At 33.7% G+C, this 24,783-nt stretch overlaps 4 protein-coding genes and 1 long non-coding RNA gene across 8 annotated transcripts in view; 3 read left to right on the forward strand and 2 right to left on the reverse strand.

The window, feature by feature from the left end:
- pbl (epithelial cell transforming 2 pebble) overlaps window positions 1-12,552 on the reverse strand; it is a 77,858-nt gene extending 65,306 nt beyond the window's left edge. Inside the window, exons 1-2 of one of the 3 annotated variants that reach the window (XM_075304313.1) lie at window positions 12,084-12,552; window positions 7,047-7,169 (exon numbers count right to left, since the gene is read on the reverse strand). In XM_075304313.1, the coding sequence (XP_075160428.1) occupies window positions 7,047-7,080 (34 nt within the window). In that variant the 5' untranslated portion in view covers window positions 7,081-7,169; window positions 12,084-12,552. Of the gene's footprint in view, window positions 1-282; window positions 569-7,046; window positions 7,170-12,083 lie in introns of those variants that run through there. The other 2 variants (XM_075304315.1, XM_075304314.1) reach the window with 2 other exon arrangements.
- An 871-nt stretch (window positions 12,553-13,423) lies between these two features.
- LOC142232993 (uncharacterized) lies at window positions 13,424-13,751 on the forward strand. Its single transcript, XR_012721272.1, has 2 exons — window positions 13,424-13,475; window positions 13,534-13,751. It is a non-coding gene; the product is annotated as an uncharacterized LOC142232993 (long non-coding RNA).
- A 1,920-nt stretch (window positions 13,752-15,671) lies between these two features.
- LOC142233436 (uncharacterized) lies at window positions 15,672-18,066 on the forward strand. The gene has a single exon (XM_075304361.1). It carries the CDS (start codon window positions 15,844-15,846, stop codon window positions 17,050-17,052), a length of 1,209 nt encoding a protein of 402 aa, XP_075160476.1. The 5' UTR covers window positions 15,672-15,843; the 3' UTR covers window positions 17,053-18,066.
- A 1,008-nt stretch (window positions 18,067-19,074) lies between these two features.
- Tmem43 (Transmembrane protein 43) lies at window positions 19,075-21,742 on the reverse strand. Its single transcript, XM_075304362.1, has 5 exons — window positions 21,512-21,742; window positions 20,483-20,709; window positions 20,039-20,411; window positions 19,754-19,973; window positions 19,075-19,695 (listed from the first exon to the last, which is right to left on the reverse strand). Exons 1-5 carry the CDS (start codon window positions 21,605-21,607, stop codon window positions 19,484-19,486), a joined length of 1,128 nt encoding a protein of 375 aa, XP_075160477.1. The 5' UTR covers window positions 21,608-21,742; the 3' UTR covers window positions 19,075-19,483.
- A 1,139-nt stretch (window positions 21,743-22,881) lies between these two features.
- Window positions 22,882-24,243, forward strand: Adat1 (Adenosine deaminase, tRNA-specific 1). 2 transcript variants are annotated; one of them, XM_075306512.1, is made up of 3 exons: window positions 22,990-23,142; window positions 23,220-23,845; window positions 23,908-24,243. In XM_075306512.1, exons 1-3 carry the CDS (start codon window positions 23,125-23,127, stop codon window positions 24,233-24,235), a joined length of 972 nt encoding a protein of 323 aa, XP_075162627.1. In that variant the 5' UTR covers window positions 22,990-23,124; the 3' UTR covers window positions 24,236-24,243. The 2 variants fall into 2 exon arrangements, with proteins under 2 accessions (XP_075162626.1, XP_075162627.1); XM_075306511.1 differs by having other exon boundaries at window positions 22,882-23,845.
- Window positions 24,244-24,783: the final 540 nt, after the last annotated feature.

Below are 24,783 nucleotides of genomic sequence, written 5' to 3' on the forward strand. Positions count from 1 at the left end.
TAGTTACCCCAACACATTACACTACCAAGGTGCTCTTTATCGCTATGCGGAGTTCAAGACAGACACATTATAATAATTTTAGAAACTTATAAATGCAATCTAAGTAAAATTTATACATTTTAGAAAAATATGAACTATTACAAGTAGTAATTTAGTAATTCTTAATTCTTTTGCTTTTTAAATTTTTATTTATTTATGGCTAAAGCCTTCGTAGGTATATTTTCATTTCTAGAAATATTTATTGTATTTAGTTTTTTTTAATTATTATTTTTTTTTACTAACCATAACACATATTGATAATTTTTGTTTAAAACATTTGTTTTTCTTTTCACTTTTCACAGAATAATGATATGCATCACAATTTGTTTAAAATCGATTTTCAATTTTGGTTTAAAGCATTGCCTACGTCATTCTTATTTATTTTATAGTCTTTTTACTAAAACATATCACTGGGCTTCCTGTACAATGTTCAATACGGTCAAATACATTCAGATTCACGCGCATTCAAATATAATTGCCGACAACGAACACGAATAAATGCACGAGCAAGCGAACAACCAAAAGACTGACTATCTCAAAGCAAGGACTCGTAAGGAATAAGAACTTCCTATAAAAACAAAAGACAACATTGTGGAAACTGTTAAGGATATTCGGGTCTTGTTTCTACTGAAAAAGGGAAGTAGGTAAAGAAAGGATAGGTAAGAATAAACATAAACACACACACACTCCCTTACTAAACATATGTATCACACATGTGGGAATAACACAGTTTGCAACCAAGGCAGTCGTAAGGATATAAAAATATTGCAAGGTAAAAGCAGCAAGTGCCAAATTACCAATGCCATGAAATATACAGGAAAAGGTAAATGATGATAAAGGTAGGGAGAATACAAACAAAGCTAAAAAACAACAAAAGCAGGTGTACAACAGAGAAATGGACCACAGGTGGTACACACTCAGAAAGATTGACAAAATTTAATCCAGCAAGTGGTCATTGAGAAGAATCCTAATGTGATCTGTCAGCGGATAATCTCAGCAAATTGTTGTTAAAGCTTTTTAAAATAAATTTCAAGTAGTCATATTTAAAAGAGTCATTTCCGATGTCATGTCATCATGCCTCTTAACATTTTCACCAATTAATGTTGGAAAACCCCTTGTTCTCAGAATTAGAATCACGACATTGAAGCGAAACATTTTACCTCAAAATACACTTCGGTGGTTTTTGGAGAAATCAAATTAAATTAGTTACAAAAGATTGAAGAATTTACATTTAACCGATCTACCGATTTTTTTCTTGAACAATTTTATATCTCTAGTATTATTAATTCGAAAACCATCTTACTTGAATTTATTGATTTCATGACAATTGTACAACAAAATTAAATTAAAACTTCTAAAAATCTTAGCAACCATAAATGTTCTTGTAGTTTAAAATAAGTTATGCTCGAAATATATACAAAAATAGAATTGGATTAATATTTGAGAGAGACATTGTGCAGGAGGCTGGGAATACACATTCATATTCAAAATTAATGACAACAATTGGGTGCATTATTCATTTAAAGTCATAAATTTACACTACAAGCAATCATGTCATCTGAACGGAAGTTGTGCTAGCGTACATCCAGCGAAAGTCATAAAAAAGGGAGCAACAACTTCACATGATCATGTACTTGACACTCAAACTGTTCTCTGCCAATGACATCCAGCGACATAGTAAAAGAGAAATGCCATAAAAATTAACACACAAAAAATCTGTAGTTATTTCCAAAGAAAATAAAATAAAACAAGACAATATGTCAGCCCTATAGTCACAGATGCCACCGTAGAGTCGGGCATAATGAAAATAAATACATGACACAGGCCATAAACCTAAAAAATATTCTTAGGCATTCTCACCTCCTCTTAATTTGAAATAGTATTACTTCTTCTAAATATAAAATAAACTGTCGACAAGGTTAAACATAAGCAACCTGGAACAGTTCGTGCCATCTCTATCGAAGCACAATGTATTTTGAATTTTTTGTTCATAAGAAAATCAGCTGTGTTGGCAGGATGCTATAATAAAATTTAGAAATCCCCTTCTCTCTTATAAAATGTTCATACTACGGTATCATAAAACGCACACAATTATAAAGAGAGACATTCAAAAGAGAGTGAGTGAGAGTGAGTGAGAGAGAGGGAGGGATGGTAGAGGAAAACTCAATCAAGCGACTGTTGAAAGGTTCACAGAAATTTAAAAACATTACTGTACACACATCACAAATGGAATTCGTTCCCTGTAAGATCAAAGTACAATACAATTTATTTTGCCTGTAGATACACTTGCACACAAATGTTAACATACATTAGTGGTATCATCTACCTGGTGGTGTCATCACATCCCAGCAAAAACTCTACCAAATAATCTTGCGAGGTAACTTTGTACAAATTTAGTAACCTAATACTATTAAATGGAAATCTTTGTAAGTTTCGCAGAGACATGCTTTATGGGACGAGGATTTTTCTGCAGCATTATCAAGAGTTGAATTGTGAGCGTGGACGAGAAAAGAGCAAACAATGTAGTTTGAGAGAAACAAAAATATATACTACGTGCTAGTACTCACTAAAATTTTGCTGTACGGTAACCAAATTCGTCCGATGATGGCAAGTTATTATTCTCAAGCATACGGCATCGCTGGTGTTATGGCAAAATACACTTGGTAAACAGATGTTCACCTCCACTGCTTACTCAGTTTTTGTTGGGATAGATACGCAATGTGATATTCATAATTGACAAAATATTAGGCTCTTTTTGAACATTTTGGATTAGGGATGGAAATGACAATTTAAATGTCGATTTTTCGACATTTCCAAAATTTGGAATAGTCGAATTTTTGAGATTTCAATTTTATCAAAATTTTAAGAGCTTTCAACTTTTTAAAAAATTCCAAAACCGACTTTACAACTTTTTCAAATTTTGAAAAGCTCGGCGTTTGCGATTATAGAAAAGTCAATTTTTAACGTCGCGACTTTCGACATTTTGATGAGTTGTCAACATAAAAATAGCTACTAAAGGTGTGCGCATGACACGAAATTTTCGTGACATCACGTGAATTAAAACTAAATCTAGTGAATGTGCGTGAATGGGACTAAACAAACATATATGATGCGTGAGTGAAAATCAAATTCAATCCGTGAATATGCGTGAGTAAAATTTCTACGAAATCACGAAAAAAGTCACGTTCACGATTAAATTCACACTCCCCATAAAATTCACGTTCGCGATAAAAAAATCACATTCATGAACCAATTCACGTTCACGATTTAATTCATGCTCAATAGCGTTCATTGTTTGATGGTTAAAATATGCTTAATCTTGCTATCATAGACCAAGAAATGTCTAAACGTCTCATGTACATTCACAATTATTTTGTTTATTTGCAGTGCGCAGTCAAGTGACTCAATTTCTTTGTAGAGAACGAGTATTACCGTACAAATCAGTTAATTTATATTAAAAAATATTATTTTATAAAATGTGTTCGTGTTTTATCAAAAGAACAAAGGAAGGAAACCCAAATTAGGAACAAATTAAAAATCACTCATCTGAAGACGAAAAAGTGTCATCTACGGTGTGCAGACAAACTACAGCGCTGTGAATGGACTTGAGACGTCTATAGCTCCTTTCGAGAAACCGATAATTTTGGATAATTATCACAAATTCTTACTGCAAGTTGTTCGTTTACACCAAAAAGCCAGCAAAAGAGAGCCGGAGAGAGACTGCATTTGACAATTATCAGATAGAGTAATTGCAAGTTTTTGCTAGAGAATTTTTCCCCATTAAAAAAGGAGGTCCCTTGTCATTGAGCTTAATATGGAATCGGGCAGCACTCAGTAGAGAGAAGTTCACCACTGTGGTATCACAATGGACTGAATTCTCGTGACACGCGTGAATCACGTGAGTCGTGAACAAAATCCAAAGCAACTCTCGTGAATGTGCGTGAATGGGACTAAAATAAATATGTCGTAGGTGAACGTGCGTGAATAAATTTTCTGCAAAATCACGCCCACGAAAAAATCAAGATTTAATTCATACTCGTATGTTAACTGAAATTAATTTAGCTCTCGAACTATATTCTATTTTTGAATTTTGTTAGCTTAGCTGATTTCCGTTTGGAAAATGTCGTGAGTCTCGTGAATTTGTCGTGAATCACGTGAATTGTCGTGAATCGTGCGTGAGTGTGAGTCTTTAAAAGTAGTTCGTGTGTGAGCGTGCGTGAGTACTGCTTTTTATTTCGTGAATGTACGTGAGTGGAATTGGCTACCACACGTATCGTGCGTGAGCATGCGTGAATAAACATTTTGCTTCGTGAATGTGCGTGAGTGAAATTTCAGTCACGCGCACACCTCTAGACTGAATAGTCTAAGCGAGCCTGATACATCGGACTGCCACCTAACCTAACCTAACATTCCCCCAGTAAAATCTTGGAAACCATATCATATGTTGCCAGCAAACAAAGCACCAGTACAATGTACATGTCCCGGAAGTCAACAAAAAAACATGATTCGTTTTTGGTTTTTAATGTTTTAGATGTCTGGATGTCGTTCGCGTACTTTTCAGCAATTTTAAGCAAAGAGAGTAAAATACACTCTTACTCTCTTGCTAGTTTTTACAGGATATCTTTTACTGGAAAAGTACGCGAACAGACCTCTCTTAAGCTAATGCCAACTGCTGGTAATTGTTGTTGTTGAGTCCAATCAAGTGCCACACTCCTTTTTTGTTTACCAAGCGTTGTTACGATGTCGATTGGTTTGATATTGCAAGACACTGCATACGAACATTGTTATATTCTAATGGTGTTTTTATTCTCGCATTTGTATCAATGTAAAAGATCGCATGGTAATTGGTGTCTTACTCACTGCCACCGACATTTTGTGGGTAAGATTGCAATACGAAAAAAAGCCACCCGTTGCAGTTCTCTGGTCTGGATGTCGTTCGCGTACCTTTCAGAAATTTTAAGCAAAGAGAGTAAAATACACTCTTACTCTCTTGCTAGTTTTTACAGGATATCTTTTACTGGAAAAGTACGCGAATAGACCTTATATCTTTCTTGGTCTATGTTGCTATTTTGCTAATGGTTCCGTCGTAAGTTATGATAATGAATCACGAGAATTTTCGTAAATAATGTGCCACGAACATTTTCGTGAATCACGAATATTGTTGTAAATCACAAAAAATTTTGTATATCACGAGAACTTTCGTGAGTCACGAGAATTTTCATGTCCCCAACATTTTCGTTTATCACAAAAATTGTCGTGAATCACGAAAATCATCGTTAATCGTACGTGAGCATGTGTGAGTATGATTTTTTATTTCATGAATGATGTGCCTTAGTACAAATATTTCTTGTTGAATGTGAGCGAAATTTCATTTGCTTTTCAAAACAGCATTCCCAGAGCATCCTCATATTGATTCAAAATAGCTTTTTTATAATTTAATTGTTCATATTTCAGAATATCCAGAAGAAAAAAAAACGTCATTTTCTTTGCAAAACTGCATTCCCAGAGCTCGACTGGGAGGGAATCCAACGTACTCTCCGGATCTAGATCTAGAACCGCCCACCGGTTTTATAAAATATTGCAGTTTTCTAAAACCAACGAAATCCGAGTTTCAAAAAATTGGGATTTTAACCACACCGAGCAACATACTTTTGATTCTCAGTGTACTAATAACACAGGAAAAGAGCATGTATTGTTAATTTTAAATTCCAAACAAGTATCACTATTGCCAACAGGAGCAAGCCGTAGTTATGACTCACCCTAATATAGAATGGAAAGTATATATGTATTGAACGAAACCAAATGATGCAGAAGACTCGACAAATAAGAGAATAAACCTCCCTCTTCTCATTTTTACCTACCTACTGATCTAAATGTTCGTTTATGTTTACGCAAAAGGACTACCGCAATAAAGGTATAGAATTTTTACAGTGGTGGAGATCAAGTTTGTGGATTCAAGGCTCACAATACTATAATTAAATGTAATATTTTTAATGTTTTGTTTTGTTATTATTGTTTTTTTTTCTTTAATCATTGTTGTTGTTTTTTTTATTTCAGCTTAAAACCATGCATTGACTAAACTACAAGTGTAGCTTAACCAACAGAGGAAAAGAATATTTGTCAAATTTATTTGGGCAAAGCCCTATAGACTGCAAGATGGTTGGATGGACGCACGTTTCGGAATTACCACATTCTACTTGCAGCAAAACTATCAACCAATTATCAGAATTAATACAGGTAGTTCACTAAACTAAAAGTAAACCACACTTGAACCTTCCAAAAAAAGGTTTTACATGATAGCCGGTTTATGCCGAAATAAATTCGTACAAACATATTTCTTTTCCTTTGTCACCGTCAAATCATCGATTTGAGTGCAGTTGGCTGCGTTTATTTTGAGCGTGCTTTTAATGTAATGTAAACGTATTAAATAATATAAGAATATATTTATAATAATTTGATTTAATTAAATAGAATTCGTTTGACGTTTATTTAATTTATATATTTTATGACGTTTATTTATTTAAAAAATATACGAACATATTTTGGTTTATTATGGCGATCTAAAATGTGTTTAGTCTAATCTTCATTAGTGCGAATTTTTCAACCGTACTTCGATGCCTCCCATACTCATACATCAATTGGGAACTCCATTGCTGAAATTTGTTCTCTAAAATCAACCGGGGAAATAATAAAATTTACTTTCGTCTACTGAAAGTTAGAGCTTAAAGGAGCTATATGAAATCGGCCCTAAGTGAGAATATAATAATAAATCAGCGGGAAATGGATCGACTTACAGCAGACACTTCCAGACTTGACACTTGAGGCAAATGTGGAAAATATTCCAGCAGCCACCCACAAGCATGGGGTCTGTAGTTCACAGATCACAGCACAACAGCTTTGCAAAAATTTTCAAATGCAATTTTTGCATGCATTGCATTCAAAACTTTTATGCTCGTATTAAAATATGCAAGTAAATGGAAAATAAAGAACTATACGCGAATACTAACCATATTTCGACGACTGCTCGTCAATCGTTTCCATTTTGTGGGATATATTTTTACTATGGCCAAAATAAATAGATGGGAATAAATCTCTCAAGATCTATTAAGATATATCCAAATGAAATTAATCTGAAAAGAGGAAAAAAAAAGCTCCAATAAGTTTTGTATAAAAAATATATTTTTTAAAATTGACTTTTAAATAGTCTAATGTTTAATTACAAAACACATCCTGCTCAATTGTACACGGAGCTTTATTGTTTAAGGGCCCCAGATACAATATTAGTATCACACAACTAATATGTTTGAAATTTTGATGAGCCTTTGAAAGTCAAAGGCTCATCACCATTTTGAATTGTTTTAGTCACGAGAGTTATAGTATCACATTAGTGATTAGAAATAACAAATATACTTGATTAATATTGATTAAATTAATTTTTTGAGACTATAAATTTTTGTTTGTATTTTCATGTTTTTATTTATAATTATTGTACTTTTGATTAAATGATTTACTTATCATTTTATAAAATATATACTTTCTTATAAATTTGTCTTTGGATTCGAGTCAAAATATAATGAAAATTTTAACATTTATTTAATTATATTTTTAACTGGAAATATTTTTATTTAATTATAATATCTATTGGAATAATTTATATTTAATTAAAATCTTAAAAAATGTCAATCATTTTCTTAAATATATTTTCTTAAACTTTATTTGTATCAGTTAATTTTTTAATTGACTACATTTTCAACTACAATCAAATTTTTAATTGGAAATATTTTGGTGATCTTTTTTCTGTGTACTTTCACGATCTAATGTCAATTATTTTTATTTAAAGTATATATAAATGTCAAAATTTGAAAAAGTAGAAAATTTTAAGGTTTTTATAATAGAGTACTAATATTATTCTTTCTATTAATGACGGTAACAGCCTAGTTTTAAAAATCTTAGATGCGAATACATATAGCTGGATATAATAAAATATAATAGTATCGGATTAGATATTATTAGATATGGGCCCGATCTGAGATCTGGACTGATCTAATTCCTTTGAAATTAAATCTGATCAGATATTATCTGGCCATATTTTTTTAAATTAACAGAAATAATTTTCACCAAAAATTTTCCAATTAAAATTTTAATTGAATTTTAAAAAAATATTCAATTAAAAATTTAAGTGGTTCAACAAATTTTTAATTGAAGCAAAAATCAATCGCAAAAATTATCAATTAATTTTTTAATTGGAAAAATTAATTTTTTTAGACATTGGTGATTGATACTGTCATTTCTGCGATTGAAGACATTTCCATTAAAAATTAATTGGGTCAATTAATTTGGTGATTGAAGACAAAAAATATTTTTTTCTTTTATTTATTTATTTTTTTTTTTTTTTGTATAAATCATATTTAGTCAGGTTTGTGCTAGATCTAACGTTGTCTGGTAGAATCCATTAATTTTTACACTGGTAGACCGACCCTGATTATTTAATGACCTATATAAATAACAAGTATATACGGCCGTAATTTCGGCCAGGCCGAAGCTTATGTAGTCTCCACCATGTATTGCGTAGAAACTTCTACTGAAGACTGTCATCCATAATCGAATTACTTGGGCTGCGGTAACACTTGCCGATTACAAGGTATCTTAAAACTTCCTAACACCGTTATATATATCACATACGTGGTATATATTAAACTAAAGAAGGCCGATTAAATACGTATATAATTAAGTTTAAAGTTTCTATAGAAATAACATTTTGACAAAATTTTCTATAAAAATAAAATTTTAACAAAATTTTCTATAGAAATAACATTTTGACAAAATTTTCTATAAAAATAAAATGTTGGTAAATTTTTTTGGCTCGAGTGGCAACCATGATTATGAACCGATATGGACCAATTTTTGTGTGATTGGAGATCGGCTATATATATAGACCGATATGGACCAATTTTGGCATGGTTATTAGAGGCCATATAGTAACACCACTTACCAAATTTCAACCGGATCGGATGAATCGGTTTATATGGGGGCTATATATAATTATGGACCGATATGGACCAATTTTTGCAAGGTTATTAGAGAACATATACTTACACCATGTACCAAATTTCAGCCGGATCGGATGAAATATGCTACTCTTATAGGCTCCGCAAGCCAAATCTGGGGTCCGTTTATATGGGGGCTATACGTAAGAGTGGACCGATATGGCCCATTTGCAATACCATCCGACCTACATCAATAACAACTACTTGTGCCAAGTTTGAAGTCGATAGCTTGTTTTGTTTGGAAGTTAGCGTGATTTCAACAAACGGACGGACATTCTTAGATCGACTCAGAATATTACCACGACCCAGAATATATATACTTTAAGGGGTCTGAGAGCAATACTTCGATGTGTTACAAACGGAATGACAAAGTTAATATACCCCCCATCCTATGGTGAAGGGTATAAAAATACAAAATTTTTCAATGATTCGTATTTACTAAAAATTTTGTATTATTCATAAATAAATAAATATAACTTTAAAACGTTTTAAAAAAATCGATTAAACATGATTTCCAGTTTGAAGGTGATCTCTTGATAATTTTCATTGCATCTTCGATATTAAATCAGAACATTTATTCAGGTGATAAATGCAGCTAGAGTCCACAAATTGTATTGTACACATTCAAATATTTGGTATATTAACAGGTTGGAAGGTAAGTCCCCGGGTCTAACAAAGAAAAACACATTTTTTTTGTCAAAATTAGTTTTTATTATTCAACATAGTTCCCTTCAAGAGCGATACAACGATTATAACGACCTTCCAATTTTTTGATACCATTTTGGTAGTACTCCTTCGGTTTTGCCTCAAAATAGACCTCAGTTTCGGCGATCACCTCTTCATTGCAGCCAAATTTTTTCCCTGGGAGCATCCTTTTGAGGTCTGAGAACAAGAAAAAGTCGCTGGGGGCAGATCTGGAGAATACGGTGGGTGGGGAAGCAATTCGAAGCCCAATTCATGAATTTTTGCCTTCGTTCTCGATGACTTGTGGCACGGTGGAACAACACTTTTTTCTTCTTCATAAAGGGGCCGTTTTGCCGCGATTTCGACCTTCAAACGCTCCAATAACACCATATAATAGTCACTATTTATGGTTTTTCCCTTCTCAATATAATCGATAAAAATTATTCCATGCGCATCCCAAAAAACAGAGGCCATTACTTTGCCAGCGGACTTTTGAGTCTTACCACGCTTCGGAGACGGTTCACCGGTCGCTGTCCACTCAGCCGACTGTCGATTGGACTCAGGAGTGTAGTGATGGAGCCATGTTTCATCCATTGTCACATATCGACTGAAAAACTCGGGTGTATTACGAATTAACAGCTGCAAACACCTCTCAGAATCATCAACACGTTGTTGTTTTTGGTCAAATGTGAGCTGGCGCGGCACCCATTTTGCACAGAGCTTCCGCATATCCAAATATTGATGAATGATATGACCAACACGTTCATTTGATGTCCTTAAGGCCTCTGCTATCTCGATCAACTTCATTTTACGGTCATTCAAAATCATTTTGTGGATTTTTTTGATGTTTTCGTCGGTAACCACCTCTTTCGGGCGTCCACTGCGTTCACCGCCCTCCGTGCTCATTTCACCACGCTTGAATTTTGCATACCAATCAATTATTGTTGATTTCCCTGGGGCAAAGTCCGGAAACTCATTATCAAGCCAAGTTTTTGCTTCCACCCTATTTTTCCCTTCAGAAAACAATATTTTATCAAAACACGAAATTCCTTTTTTTCCATTTTTTTCACAATAACAAAAGTTGCTTCACAAAAGACGCTCTCTCTCACAAACTAATTGACTTACATACGTCAAATTTTGACACGAATCATTTGAAGGTTGGTACTATATAAAAATAATGTGCATTTAATACTAGCAACGCCATCTATGTGTCAGACGGGGGACTTATCAGGCAATCTGATATATATTTCGTTAAATTCTTTTAAAAACCAACTAATGCAATTATCAAAAAATTAAAAAAGAAAACATTCATTAAATTAAGAGGAGAGAATGAATGAAAATCGATTTTGTACCTTAATAGTAGAAAAGTTCCTACTGCGTGAATATAAATTTGAATTTGCAGCTGAGTACTTTGTATGTAGAGGCCTTAAGCTCAGCTTTCCTTATCGGTGAATACTGCATTGGAAAAGAATCTGTGAAACGCACAGCAACAAAAACACTTTCAGTATATTTGTACAAATGAGCTCACTGCGTTCGATATAATACTAGCTCTTTTCAAAAGGGTTTGGTCTGAGCTTTCCAAATCTAAAAAGGAAGACGCAAAGCATTTGCAATAAGCCTCCGAAATAGCAAAACGAACAATTTTGGAACATCCACATAATTTTAACTGCAAAGTATAAATTCTAAATTTTAATCCGCCATTCTTACATCTGAGAGTTACAATTAGATACCAGATATGCTGGTGAAGATATTGTCCATTTTAACATATCGATCATTCATCCTGAAGAGAAACTTCCACCTTATATTTCAAAATGTGAATATCTAAGTAGATAAACAAATTCTACAATATAGAACATAGTATATACAGTGGTGTCGATGAATTGGCAATTTTATTCACACATCCTTGAAAGCAATTCAAAGGTAAATGCAAATGAAAGTGTAGGCTCACCAAAACAGCTTGGAAAAACCTACATCTACTAAAACGTCTATTCCTGTGTCCCAGATCTTATTGGAAACCTACTAGCAAGTCGGCAAATTTTTAAATGTTTGCTATATTTTGGCATTCATCATGGAGAGAACCGTCCAAATTACTTCCAAATGGGAAGTGTACACGAAACACGCCAGCGTAGTATGGAAATATAAACTCAAAAATTACTTGTTCCTTTTATTTTATGCTTTTATAGTCATCCATATTACTTCCAAATTCACTTTGTTCCACACCGTCTAGGCGATGAGATTGTGTCATTTTTATACTAAGTATAATCTGCATAAGAGGGTGATTGGTTCAACACTTTTTCAAATAAAATGATTTACCTCAAAAAAAGATAATTGCACACCAGCCAACAATATAGTGTTTTATATCTTTATTAAGCAGACACAATAAATCTACATAAAATCTTTTCATTAGATCAAGTATTTCACATAAAATTATAACTTCAAGCTTTATATAAATTAGCACTTTTTTAGCATTCACAATTTTGCCAAATATCGGCCTTCGGTAACACTGGCCAACATCTTGCCATTTTCCTTTTGCTATATTCCATAAATTATAGACGCTCACTTTGGCTCTGCTAATTTTATTTTCTTTTTTTATTCTTTCCACGTTTCTGTATGTAAAACTCGTATAATTTTCTTTTTTAATTGATTTTCGATTGACAATTTTTATATGGTTTTCCTTCTTTGATTTCAACTACCACCAATTTTCTCCTAGCTTTGTCAATCCTTGCGTTCACGGAATAGCGCGACGGCGACGATCTTACTGGCGCGGATAAATAAAAATTGAATCCAACGATCATTTGGCTGGTGTTGTTGTTGCGCCAGTTGTCAGTGTGCGATGTTTTTAAACAGCTGGCGTTTTTAAAATACAACTCTGGTTTTGGTATGACATGCAGTGTTGCCGGTATGACAAAATTATTAAGGTAATTATAAGATAATGGGACTGATATATTTGGCGTTCATCATCATCATCTGATGGGCCAAAATAAGCTCCTTGTGTCTTGCTGGGATATCTTTAAAAATTAAATAAATTCATAGTACTGACATTCAATTTACGACACACAGAAAGTGAAATCGCAGAGAAGAGTTCAAATTACAATTCTAGTGTAAAGGCCACTATTAAGTTGGCATTATTGCGCTATATTGGCAATTTTACCACGGTTACTTCTTTTTATTAATAATTAGGGTTTTTCCCCGGACTTTTTCCATTCCCGGGAAAGCGGGAATTTTTTTCGAATTTTTCGGGATTCCGCTCAAAGGGAAACCCGCATCGATGTGCCGTATATTTAGACGTTTGAATAAATTAGAAATCCCATGAACCTACGGTTATAAGGCGCTGTCTGGACAACTAACAATGTATATTATGTTAATCTCTTATATCAGCCATAAATCATACTAAAGATATTTTGTACTACACTCATTTCACCGAAAATAAACATTTTCAATGTTTGTGTTACGAATTAATTTGAATTTTTAAATGTAACGTATTTTTAACGATGATTTTTGGTTTATTTGAATACTTATGAGTTGATCTATTAGTGAACTATTTATATGTTACTTTTCTTTGCGTCTGCGTTAATACGCGCTTGAATCACTTTCATTTATGTATCTATTTGACGTTTAGAAGCAACCCTGTGCATCGCGCGATTTTCCGGCGTCAATTGAGTATTGTTAGCAAAGCTGTCGTGAATGCACAAGGGATAGAGTAAAGTAAGAATTAATTTTTACACTTTTTAAGTTCTTTATTGTAAGCTATTATACTTTGTAGATAATAAAACCAATAAATACACCATATAATTTACGATACTGAATTCACCCATTATTTATTGCGGTTTGGTGTTCTTGGGCGAATGCAGCTGTTCCACCTTATGTACTTTATGGTGTGAAAGTTTTATTATTACTCCCCGTGAAAACTCGCCGATTTAATTGGCAACAGTTTGCATTGAATCATTCCCCATCAAGTTATAATAAAATTTGCAACAAGAAGATATACATAATTTTATTCTGTTTTTGCAGATTTAATTTTGACTTTAGCGGCTAAACTCGAACTTAGTACCCACCTTAACATTTCAAAGCTCGATTTCATCCCTATTGTTATTATACTAGGGATTGTCAAAAAGTCGTCACTTCATTTTTTTTTTTTTAATAATTTTTTTTTACTTCTGATTCTAATTTTTCCGGCAAAGCATTTTATCTTAGACCAAGAAAGATATAGACGTCTTAAGTCCATTCACAGAGCTGTAGTTTGTATGCAAACAAACTACACTTTTTGCAACTTTTTCGTCTGCAAGTAAGTGATTTTTTTTTTTAATTTTTTTTGTTTTTTTCCTTTTGTTCTTTTGATAAAACACCAAATATTGTAAACGAATATAAAATTCTGCACATCCACACATTTTTTAAATGCAAATTGACTAATTTGTACGGCAATTCTCGATTTCCAAAAAGAAATTGAGTCGCTTGACTGCGCAATTGAGTGCAATGACTGTTCACTGCAAATAAAATATTTTTTTTATTTTTAAATTACAAACAAAGATATATAGAATTCAGTCCAAATAGAATTAAGAAGTAAAATCTGGGCGCTATATATACGAATTTATATGGGGGCTATATACAATTATGTTCGGGCTTTACAATAAATGTGATTCGATGGGGCCCAATATCATTCGACCTATAGCAATAGCAACTACTTGTGAAAAGCTTCATGTGATTTCAACAATAGGACATTGCTAGATCAACTCAGAATTTAATCACAACCAAGAATATATTCATGTATATAAAATAATAAATGTATATATAAAGACTAATATTTTGGTGTCTTACAACGATGCATACCAAAGGCTCAGGGTTCAAACACCAAAAAGTTTTTCAGCGGTAGTTAATACTTTCTCAGTGATACTGGTGACATTTCTAAGCATATCAAAGCTTCACCGTAATGTGAAATTAATACTCGGCTATTAAAATTGGGCAGCACTCAGTGATATGAGAGAAGTTCACCACTGTGCTGAAAATTAACACTGGTAGATTCTTTAGCTCAACGGAGTTTTTGGATTTTCATATAATTAATTAACTTCTATAATTACTAGATATTTTATTTTATTTATTCATTCAATATAATACAAAGGCCTAGTGACCCACATAGTGTATTACACAGTAATAAATCTTAACCATAGACTCCAGAATAAAAAAAAAAAACTTTAAAATTAAAATCCTTACAACTAAATAAATACACATCACAACCAGTTGCCCAAATCTAATACACTGAAATAAATCAAGTAGTAAAAAGAAAAGAACAATTATAAATAACTAGTAAATAACCCCGTGTTAGCGGCAAAAACTAAAGAACAGAGATGAAATAGTCCAGTCACAATTCTCTCAAAAGATATAATTGAAATAAATTAAATTCGACATCAGGCATTGAAATATTCATAAAGTTTCAATCGAAAGACATTACTGCATTGAGAAAAAATGCGTAAAGAATAGGGCAACACATTATTAAATCATACACACATATTAAAATCATACCATACACACTTCAAACGAATTCGTTGTTTTTGAAATTTCGTGTGATTTTGATCTCATATTAGAAGATTTTTCGCAGCAAAGCGTTGTGACGTAGGGTGTCTATTGTGCTCTTAATGATTTGAATAAAAGAAATAAGTGAACAAAGATCTAAAATAATTTTATGTTATTCTTTTGCGTGTTTTCATATTGATGATGATGCCTACATTGACGCAAAATCTAAAAAATATTGCCTCCACTCTTATGTTTTTTTTGTTGTTGTTTAACTTTCAAATACAGTAATCCGTTATTTTCCACAGATGGCAGTTTTATTGATTAGAATGCACTTATTATGTTAAGTAAGCAACACTGTTCAATGTGTCAAGTGTCAATGTAGCAATCTGTCAATCGGTCAATCGAACAACAAAGCATTACGTACTGTACAAAGTTCTCATAATACAGAGATTATAATACTATTTCTGCAATATTTAGGGTGTTTTGGAATATTTTCCATCAGTTCCAATAATTACCCTCTATCGATAACGGTTTTTGCTGATTCAATTTCAAACATTTTCGTGCTATGTTAGATCCAAATCATCCATCCCAGTCGCAGAATCATTCGGCAAATAACATGAAGTCTTCATTTAGTGTCACCGAAGAAAATCGACATTATTTAAAGGTGTTCATCCAAACATATCGTAATCTTCCTATATTATGGGATACCACACTACGTGACTACACCAACCGTGATAAAAGGTCTGAAGCATATCAACAGTTGGTGCCAATTTACAAATACCTAAAACGAGATGCAAATTTACAGGACGTTAAGAAGAAAATTAACACACTTAGGACCAACTATCGCAAAGAATTGAAAATTATTGAAAGTGCCAGAAGACAAGGGTCTACATATCAACCTCGATGTTGGACATTCTATGAACTGGATTTTTTAAGAAATGCCGAAAAGTTTCTTGCCGTAGATCCGAACTACATAAAAAGCGAGACGACAAATGCACCCACATCATCAGCGTTTGGTATATTCAATGAGTCAACACACCAAGGCAACTTTTTGGAGATTTCTAATTATGGATTTCGTATGAATAATGGAGGCTCTCCGCCTCCCAGCGTAACACAAATGTTTCAAAAATCTTTTGGACAAAATAATGCAAATATAACCTCAACACAAAAGATGCAAACAGTTACTAATAACTCCAATGTCCCTACTACTTCTTTGCCTATTGGAATTGCAAGTGAACTAGGTAGTGGTGGTACTCTAAACGATTATGGCCAAGAAACGCAACAGCAATCTCCGCACAACCATCAACAATCCCCTGCGATTGAAAGTCACAAACGTCAGAAAACGTCATTGGATACTTTCAATACATCCACCTGCAATTGTCTTTCGTTTAAATATCCTGAAGAAGAATCTCTAACACGTACTTGGGCCTTTAAACTCAAGCGTTTGCCACGTGACCAACGTTTATTTGCTGAGAAATTTATCAATGATATCCTCTTTGAAGCCGAGTCTGGGACTTTACATCGAGGGTCTATGCAGCTCAATGCATTTGAGCCTTATGTACGCTTCGAAGAATCTCAGGTGGATGAAAATACCAGTAGCACCAGCGGCCACGATAAATCACAAAGCCCCAATGTTACAGCACCACAAGGCAATTCCCAATCACATGATGCGAATGATATCAAAGATATCCATGAAAATTCAAGATTACACGGTGTGGACAACGACAACAGTAGTAAAAGTCATAATATAGCTTTCAATAGTAGTTATGTTTAGTATTGCAATTAATCGAAGCTAAAAGGTCTACGCCGATTTTTACACTTTCTAAACCATTAGACTCGAGTCAATCCCTTCCATTACATGGTCAATGACAATGTACCACCTATATGTGGATAAACTTTCTCACGCCGGTTTGTTATATGAAAACAATAATACGATTGTATTAAAGCGGACTAAAACTAAACTCCCTAGATGCTTAATTAGTAAAGTCGCCAAAGATAAGAATATTTTCTTTTTATCTTTGGCCAAGAAGAAAAATCGAAGAATTGACTTATGTATATAGGTGCAACATCGAATCGAATCACTGAGTGCTGCCTGATTTTATGTTTAGCTCAATGGCAAGAGTCTCCTGTTTATAGCCTAGTTATAACGGCGTTCCACATTGCGTTGAAACTACTTAGAAAAGCTTTGAAACACCTAGAAATGTCACCATTTCTGAGGGTTTCGAAACTGGGATCGAATCCATGACCCTTTTGTATCCAAGGCGGGTATGCTAACCACTGCATCACTGTGGATCCCTCTGGGTCTAAAATAATTCCAAATTTCAGTCAAAAGGTTAAAAACTGCGACATGATGTAAAATCGGGCAATATGAAAGCAAAGACTGATGTGCCCCTATTGGGTTGTTATATGGGTCTAACGGCCATTTTCATGTAGCTCCGTTAGGCTTTAACTGCCAGTTAACAGAAAGTAAATTCCAAATATCTTCTCTCCGATTACCTTTAACTGAAAATTTTTCAGCAGTTAAGTGTCTAACTGCCATATGGAATATATACGCAAGATGGCAGCTATGCCCATAATGCGGTTTAAAAGTTCGTTAGTTAACGGAAAGTGCTAAAGAAGCCGAATTTTTGCAAATCGAAAATATAACTTCCAAAACTCTAATAAGTCATTAGATCGATTAATATGGGAGTTATAGCAGCTAATGAATCGATATAGGTTGTGTGGTTATTTATTTATTGTGATTAGTTAATAAAATAGAATGAAATTAAAAGTAGTTCTGAATAACCGAGTTGTTTGTTTTCATTTGTCCGTCGCAGCTTGGATATTCATTACTAGAACAATCAAGTCACACGAACAGACATCGTGTGTTTTTTAGAAGTGGACCAAACTGAATCCAATGACGAAGTTGGCATTTTCTCTATCCCGGAGCCTTATAGAAATTTAAATATTAAAGGCCACTAAAAATTCTTGGGATCTACAATTGTGTAGGTCGGCTTAGCCTCCAAGATATAAAAAAATAAAAAACAATTTTTACATAAAATTTGTATAGCAAATTTAAAAATTAATAAAAGTGAACATATACGCAACGTACATGTATTTAGTATGAAGGCTTTATGATGGCTATATTAAAAAACTACTTAAATAATATTCGGTTACTTCTTTTAGACGATGAATAAGATATTAATGAACTGAACTATTATAAAATTATTATTTGAATTTAGTGTTGTCTAATTTATTAAGCATGGTTTCGTTACAGATATTAAGATATAAGTACATATACGAGTTTCATAGAAGATTGACATTGTTATAAATGTAATAAACTTATTTGAAATTAAAATATATATTTTTGTTTTATAAAAAAAAACCTAGATTAAATAACTTAATTTTTTTAAATCGTATATGTACAATTGGACGTTTTCATGGGTGGGTTGTATAGTATAGGATTTTATAGATTGCGGTATGAAGTGGATGCTTGGTGCATATCACTCAACTTGTCTCTATGTGCTGTAGAGATATAGGGATAGTGCATGGTGGTTCGGAATGTTGGTCTGGCATAGAATATTATAAACAAGAGTGGTCAAAGTTCCGAATCTTGGGGCATGCTAAAACTCTAAAACTTAGTAGGTACCATTTGACTCTACGAACTGTAATCTTTTATGCAAGTATGAAAAAAATATCTACGCGTTACTCCCGAAAATCCATATGTTGCCCTAAGTTTGATCATAAGCGGCATGATGAAGACAATAAAAACTCTTTCTAGTTATATCCTGAAAAACGGCATTGATATCAAAAATACTTTTTCAACTCAAATAACTTGGGATTTTATTAAAAAACTTGAGACTTAGTTATGTAACCTATAAAAGATACGATACGTTACAAAAATTATATTTCAATAACAAAAACATTTACACAAATGTTCTTAAACAATCTTAACTCACATTAATAATATCATTTAAATTAAGGAACTGAGTAAATGTTAAAAAGGTTTGTTATATTTTACAGAACAATTGATTTTTTGATACATTCAATAATGTTCTTATAGTTTGCTCTCTTGGGTATGGTGTTCTTAATCAGTAGCGAGATTATTCAAATTTCCCTTACAAACTATTTCTACTTTTTAGTATGCATTTAAGTTGTGCTTAATACACTTTCATGCCCTTCAGTAAAATATTCTTTGGTTCCCATACTTTTTTGTCTACATACTATCAATTCACTCTCTGATAGCTTGTCACACCACGGGCAAACCATACAAAGGGTGACGCAGCAGCAAACATTAAACCGGCACCAACCATTGGTCTATGCAAAATCCAAGCAACAGCAGCAATTACCAAAGCCATTGAAAGGGACAGTAAAATATTTGTACCCACTGGAAATCTTGGATCAGGAGCCAGAGACGAAAAAAATTGTATGCGGGATACTAAAAGTAGGAAAATTTTCAATTACTTCTTTGTACTTCATATACATATTATACTTACAGATTATGTGTAGTAGGGTAGATGTACAGGTAACGCCAAAAAAGACTAAGACCCAACCCATGAAACGAAAGCCCCATGTTGTTAATCGTTGAGCATGATGTTCCCTTTTGAAAACCTCAGTTAATGACAATTCTCCCGGGTAGACAAGTAATATATTGACCCCATGACTGGTTTTATAGGGCTCAATTTTATTTTTTACAAGTCTGCCAACAATGGTGTACTGGAAAAATATATAAAATACTTTAATAATACCCATAATTTTGACATCTTTCTAGATTGATTTACCATTTCACCTTCCATGCCAGCAAACGAAAAGAGCAAACGTATGTCACCAATTTCGGGATTAAATATATCATTTGTGTGATAGTATAAGCCCAAATGTAACTTTATAGTAGGATCTTCAGGTCTTGTGTCCGAAGTTAATTCGACATAATTATTAAATTTATTTTTAATATCGCTACCCAACTCAAAGCGACCGATATAAACAGCATCGGCTGTCTGTGTTGCCGATTCAATGGGGAATTGACGTGGATTTTGATGGCCAGTTTGTATGTAGAATGAACGTGAGTCAACTACATGGTCTCTCCAATCGCGTGTATAGTAATATGTACGATCTTCGGTATGAACTGAAGCCACGCTCTCTCCGTAATTATGTTCCCTATATATTCCATATATCAAAACAAAACTATTTTTTGCGCCAAAACATAACAATATAAAGGTTATACATACACTGTCTCCTCTACCCATTGGTACATTTGAACACGTCTTTTGAGTTTTACCGCTAATACTTGAATGTTATAATCGGGTTCGGTTAATGGTTCACCCACAATGAGAGGTCCAGTAATATGTACTATACGTTCATTGTATATGGGTTCAATTTCGTCAACATTTGTCTCCAGTGTAACAGCATCATCCAAAGCTTCGTCCAATGACATAATCGTATGTACAGCTCTTCCCTGGAACAAAAATTCAATTATTAGACATATTACATATTACAAAACGCATAGAAAAATAAGAGAACTTTATTTTAAAGACCTGATTTTATGCGATTACAAAAAAACTTAAAGATATTGCAAAAATAAAATAACGATGTGATGGCAGAAGAAATGAAAACTTAATGTTTTCACGCCAAGAATACATTTTACAGATGAAAGATATGAAAGGTCTACATTCCACAACTACGTAAATATGTTCCACTGAAAGAAGTGTGTTTCATTTGGTAAATTAATCAAATGGCATGGAACTGAAGATTATTTATGGTTTTACAGGATGTTAACTTGACTTTATAAACTCCCAACATGTCATCATATTTGTGCACACAATTTCCAAAGCAACAAAACAAGAACCAAATGACACCTGCGGGTGGATGAAACGCCAACCATATTCTCTTTCACTGTTCTCAATATGCACGGCATAGAAATTTTGTCGACTTCGCTGGTATAAATTTAGTTCAATAATTCGCCTCTAGAAATGGAATCAACAAGCTCCACAACTCGGGGACTTTCAGCAAACATTGGATTTGAACTACGAACCCTACAACATTTTCTTGGAATTCTCCGTAGCAATAGGGGAAAAAGGACCAAATGAAAAGCCCAACAGTCACTGCGACCCATTAAATACATCGTCGTCGTCCACATACAACATTGGATCTTATCTAACAACAATTGGATTGGTTATCAACATTTCGACCTTTCTTATTTGTTGATTCTTTTGGAAATACTTATACAATATTCGAAAAAGCCATATATAAAATATTACCTCATTCCAAAAAAGAACACCGACACCGCCGATAAAAAGAATGAGTCCAAAAGTAGCAATAAGCCAGCAAGAACGATATGCCTCACCCAAAGACATTATTAAGCCAGTAATTGTGAATAGAAATGCTCAACGTAGAAGCTCCTTCATATCCAAAAATGCTTTCTTTTTTTCAATAACTAAAATAATATTTTGCTTTCGATGAATAGTATCCTTCTTCTTCTACTGAAGAGACATTCACTTTGGGGCACACAGTGTTGCCATTGGTCTTTAAACCACTTACCTAAGAGTATTTAATGGTAGAGTAAGCATTAACATTGACATATAGGAGCGCTAGAGGTCTCTGCCAACATAATACCCCTGCCATCAAATGAGTAGCTGACTACAAAAAATACAATAAACCAAGGAAGGTATAGACATCTGAAGTGAATTCACAGCGCTGTAGTTTATCTCCACACCGTAGATGGCTCTTTTTCGTATGCAAATGAGTGATTTTTTTAATTTGGTTTTAATTTGTTCTCAATTTCTTTTTTTCGGGATCTTGAAAATTTATTAAAAAAAAGACACTTAGGGCCAGTTTCTCAATGTCTTGTTATTATTTATCGTGTCGATAAAACAGCTGATCCCATACAAAAATTTTACTAACCGGAGGTCTATCCACCGGTTAAAATCAATCGGAGGATGAGAAACTGGCCATTAAAGTTTAACTACACACCATGCGTTGATGGAACGGTTGATTTTTTTCTGTTTGCGGCACAATATTCGGGCTTTTCAAAGAGAAATTTCAACTCTTCAATCATCGGACGCATGGTATGTAATTCTACCTTTAATAATTGCACTCATGCGATACTTTTTTGTAGTAACTTGGCGTGGTACAACTTCTCAATAGTGACGGCGCTTTTCCGACGAGTTTTTGATGTCATATACGATTATTTTCGACGTGGTGGGGGTTCTCAGAAGCGCCGTCAAATTCAAAAAATGTTGGCAGAGTAATAAGATAGTTGTGATTGGCGTTTCACAAAATATAAAATGGCTCTTTTGAGAATAGTGATGGCAAAATACTTTCATGTACATTTTGTACTTTTTGATATGATTCCTCCATCACAGTTGGCGATTGTTGTAGTGTCATTTACAAGTCTGTGGTAGCGATTAGGATGAAATGGATCGTTGAAATGCTGGTAGGGGTAATTCTCGTTTTCCAAAAAGAAATTGAGTCACCCATTTGCAGACGAAAAAGTGCCATCTACGGTGTACAAACAAACCACAGCGCTGTGAATTGAGTTGGATGGCTGCGCACTGCAAGTATACAAAATCATTGTGAATTGACATGAGGCGTCTATACCTTCCTTGGTCTATGGTTTGAGTCTGTGTACCCGCCAAAATAAGAAGAAGAATGTTTACATCCACTACTCTAAGAATGCAGGACGAAACCTTACAAAATTTGAATGTGCAGATAATACCCAAACTATGTTTCGACAAATTCAAATCGTTACCCAAAACAGGAAAGCCTAAAGATTCCGAGTGGACAGTATTGGCTGGCATCGTATTGCACAATTCCAAAAATGATGCAAGTGAAGTAGTCTCATTGGGATGTGGAACCAAATGCATAGGAAAAAATGCTCTTTGTCCTAAAGGTTTGATTTTAAATGATTCACATGCGGAAGTACTGGCTCGTAGAGCAATTCTAAGATATTTGTACTATCATATTCAGATGGTCTTAAAAGGCGAGAACAGTGCAATATTGGAATACCTACCTGAAAAGAAAAAGTGCAAACTTAAAGATGGGCTGTCATTCCATTTTCTGAGCACACAAACACCTTGTGGCGATGCCTGCATAATAGACGGAGCGGGGACTTCAATAGACGATGAACCCCCAATTAAGCGAAATAAATTAGAAATTCCTGAGAACAAAGGCGATTTTGTATACACTGGTGCTAAGCTATTGGGCACACATCACGATGATGTAATTGAACAAGTTATTGGAGCTGTAAGAACCAAACCTGGAAGAGGTGAACGAACACTGTCGATGAGCTGCAGTGATAAATTGGCAAAATGGCAAGTAATGGGATTTCAGGGTGCACTACTATACACATTGCTGGAAGCTCCAATTTATTTTGAAACTTTAAATTTTCTCCAAAATGACTATGGATCTTTGGAGAGAGCAATATGGAGACGCTTTGTAGACAGTGACTACAAGTCCAAAATATTTATTCTACGTAAACCACAAATCCATTTACACTCTTTACAGAGTACCGATGATTTTCCCTACACTCAAGATGAAAGCAAACAACCTTCACCAAACGGTTTAGTCTGGTGCAATATACCTGATTTCATGAAGTAAGTTTATCATGACTAAATGCATGTATGGCTCCAACTAAAACATATCTTTCCAATTATAGGCCCTATGAAGTTTCAGTAAATGGCAAACGTCAAGGAGTTACTAGTAAAACAATTGATACCATTCATGCGGCATTGTCCGTTTCGAAATTGAGGTTGTTTAAAGTGTTCTCAGAGATAATACAACAGCATCAAAATAAATTGAATATTTCTTATGATGCTATAAAGAATAGCACATATGCTAATTGCAAGTTAATATCGAACGACTATCAAAGTTCTTGGAGTGAACTTAGAAGCAAGTATTTCAAACAATGGTCCCAGAAACCAGAAAATATGCTTAATTTCAAAATTAGTGATTTTAAATTTGAAGAAAATAAAAAGAAGCCGTAATGTAAAAACTTTGCACACTTATAGTTCTCTTGATATACCCAGGGTAACTAGAAGTTGGTATGTCTCTAGCCACCTGAAATAGAAATTGTATTAAAACAATCTGAAAAGTTTTCGAAAGTCATTAATTGGTGAAAATAATCACAAATTAATGATTTTCTGATCTCTTAAAATTTTTGGTCGGTGGGTAAACCGTAAAATTCCGCTGTAAGTTTGTAAAAATACCATAAAATGATTTAATTCGATTGTCAAATATATCAAAAGTCGAATAATATGAAGAATATAAAAAGTCGTGTTTGATCATTTTTTAAGTGGTTTAGTCTATAAGCCGATTGATTTCCTTTGTATTTCTAATACTGAGTGGAAAGGCTATTATTGACGGTGAAATGCAGAGGTTACGAAAATACCAAGCAAATTCTGATCCATGTAAACTTATTGAGATTGTACTAAAGATGTCAAGACATCAGTTATCATTATGGATATGGTACCGTGTCTTTTTTTTATTGGTTTGAAGTACAACGACTAGGATAGATTAGACATAGTGGAAGCAT

The sequence above is a fragment of the Haematobia irritans genome, chromosome 4 (assembly GCF_050003625.1).
Source record: "Haematobia irritans isolate KBUSLIRL chromosome 4, ASM5000362v1, whole genome shotgun sequence".
Lineage (NCBI taxonomy): Eukaryota > Metazoa > Arthropoda > Insecta > Diptera > Muscidae > Haematobia > Haematobia irritans.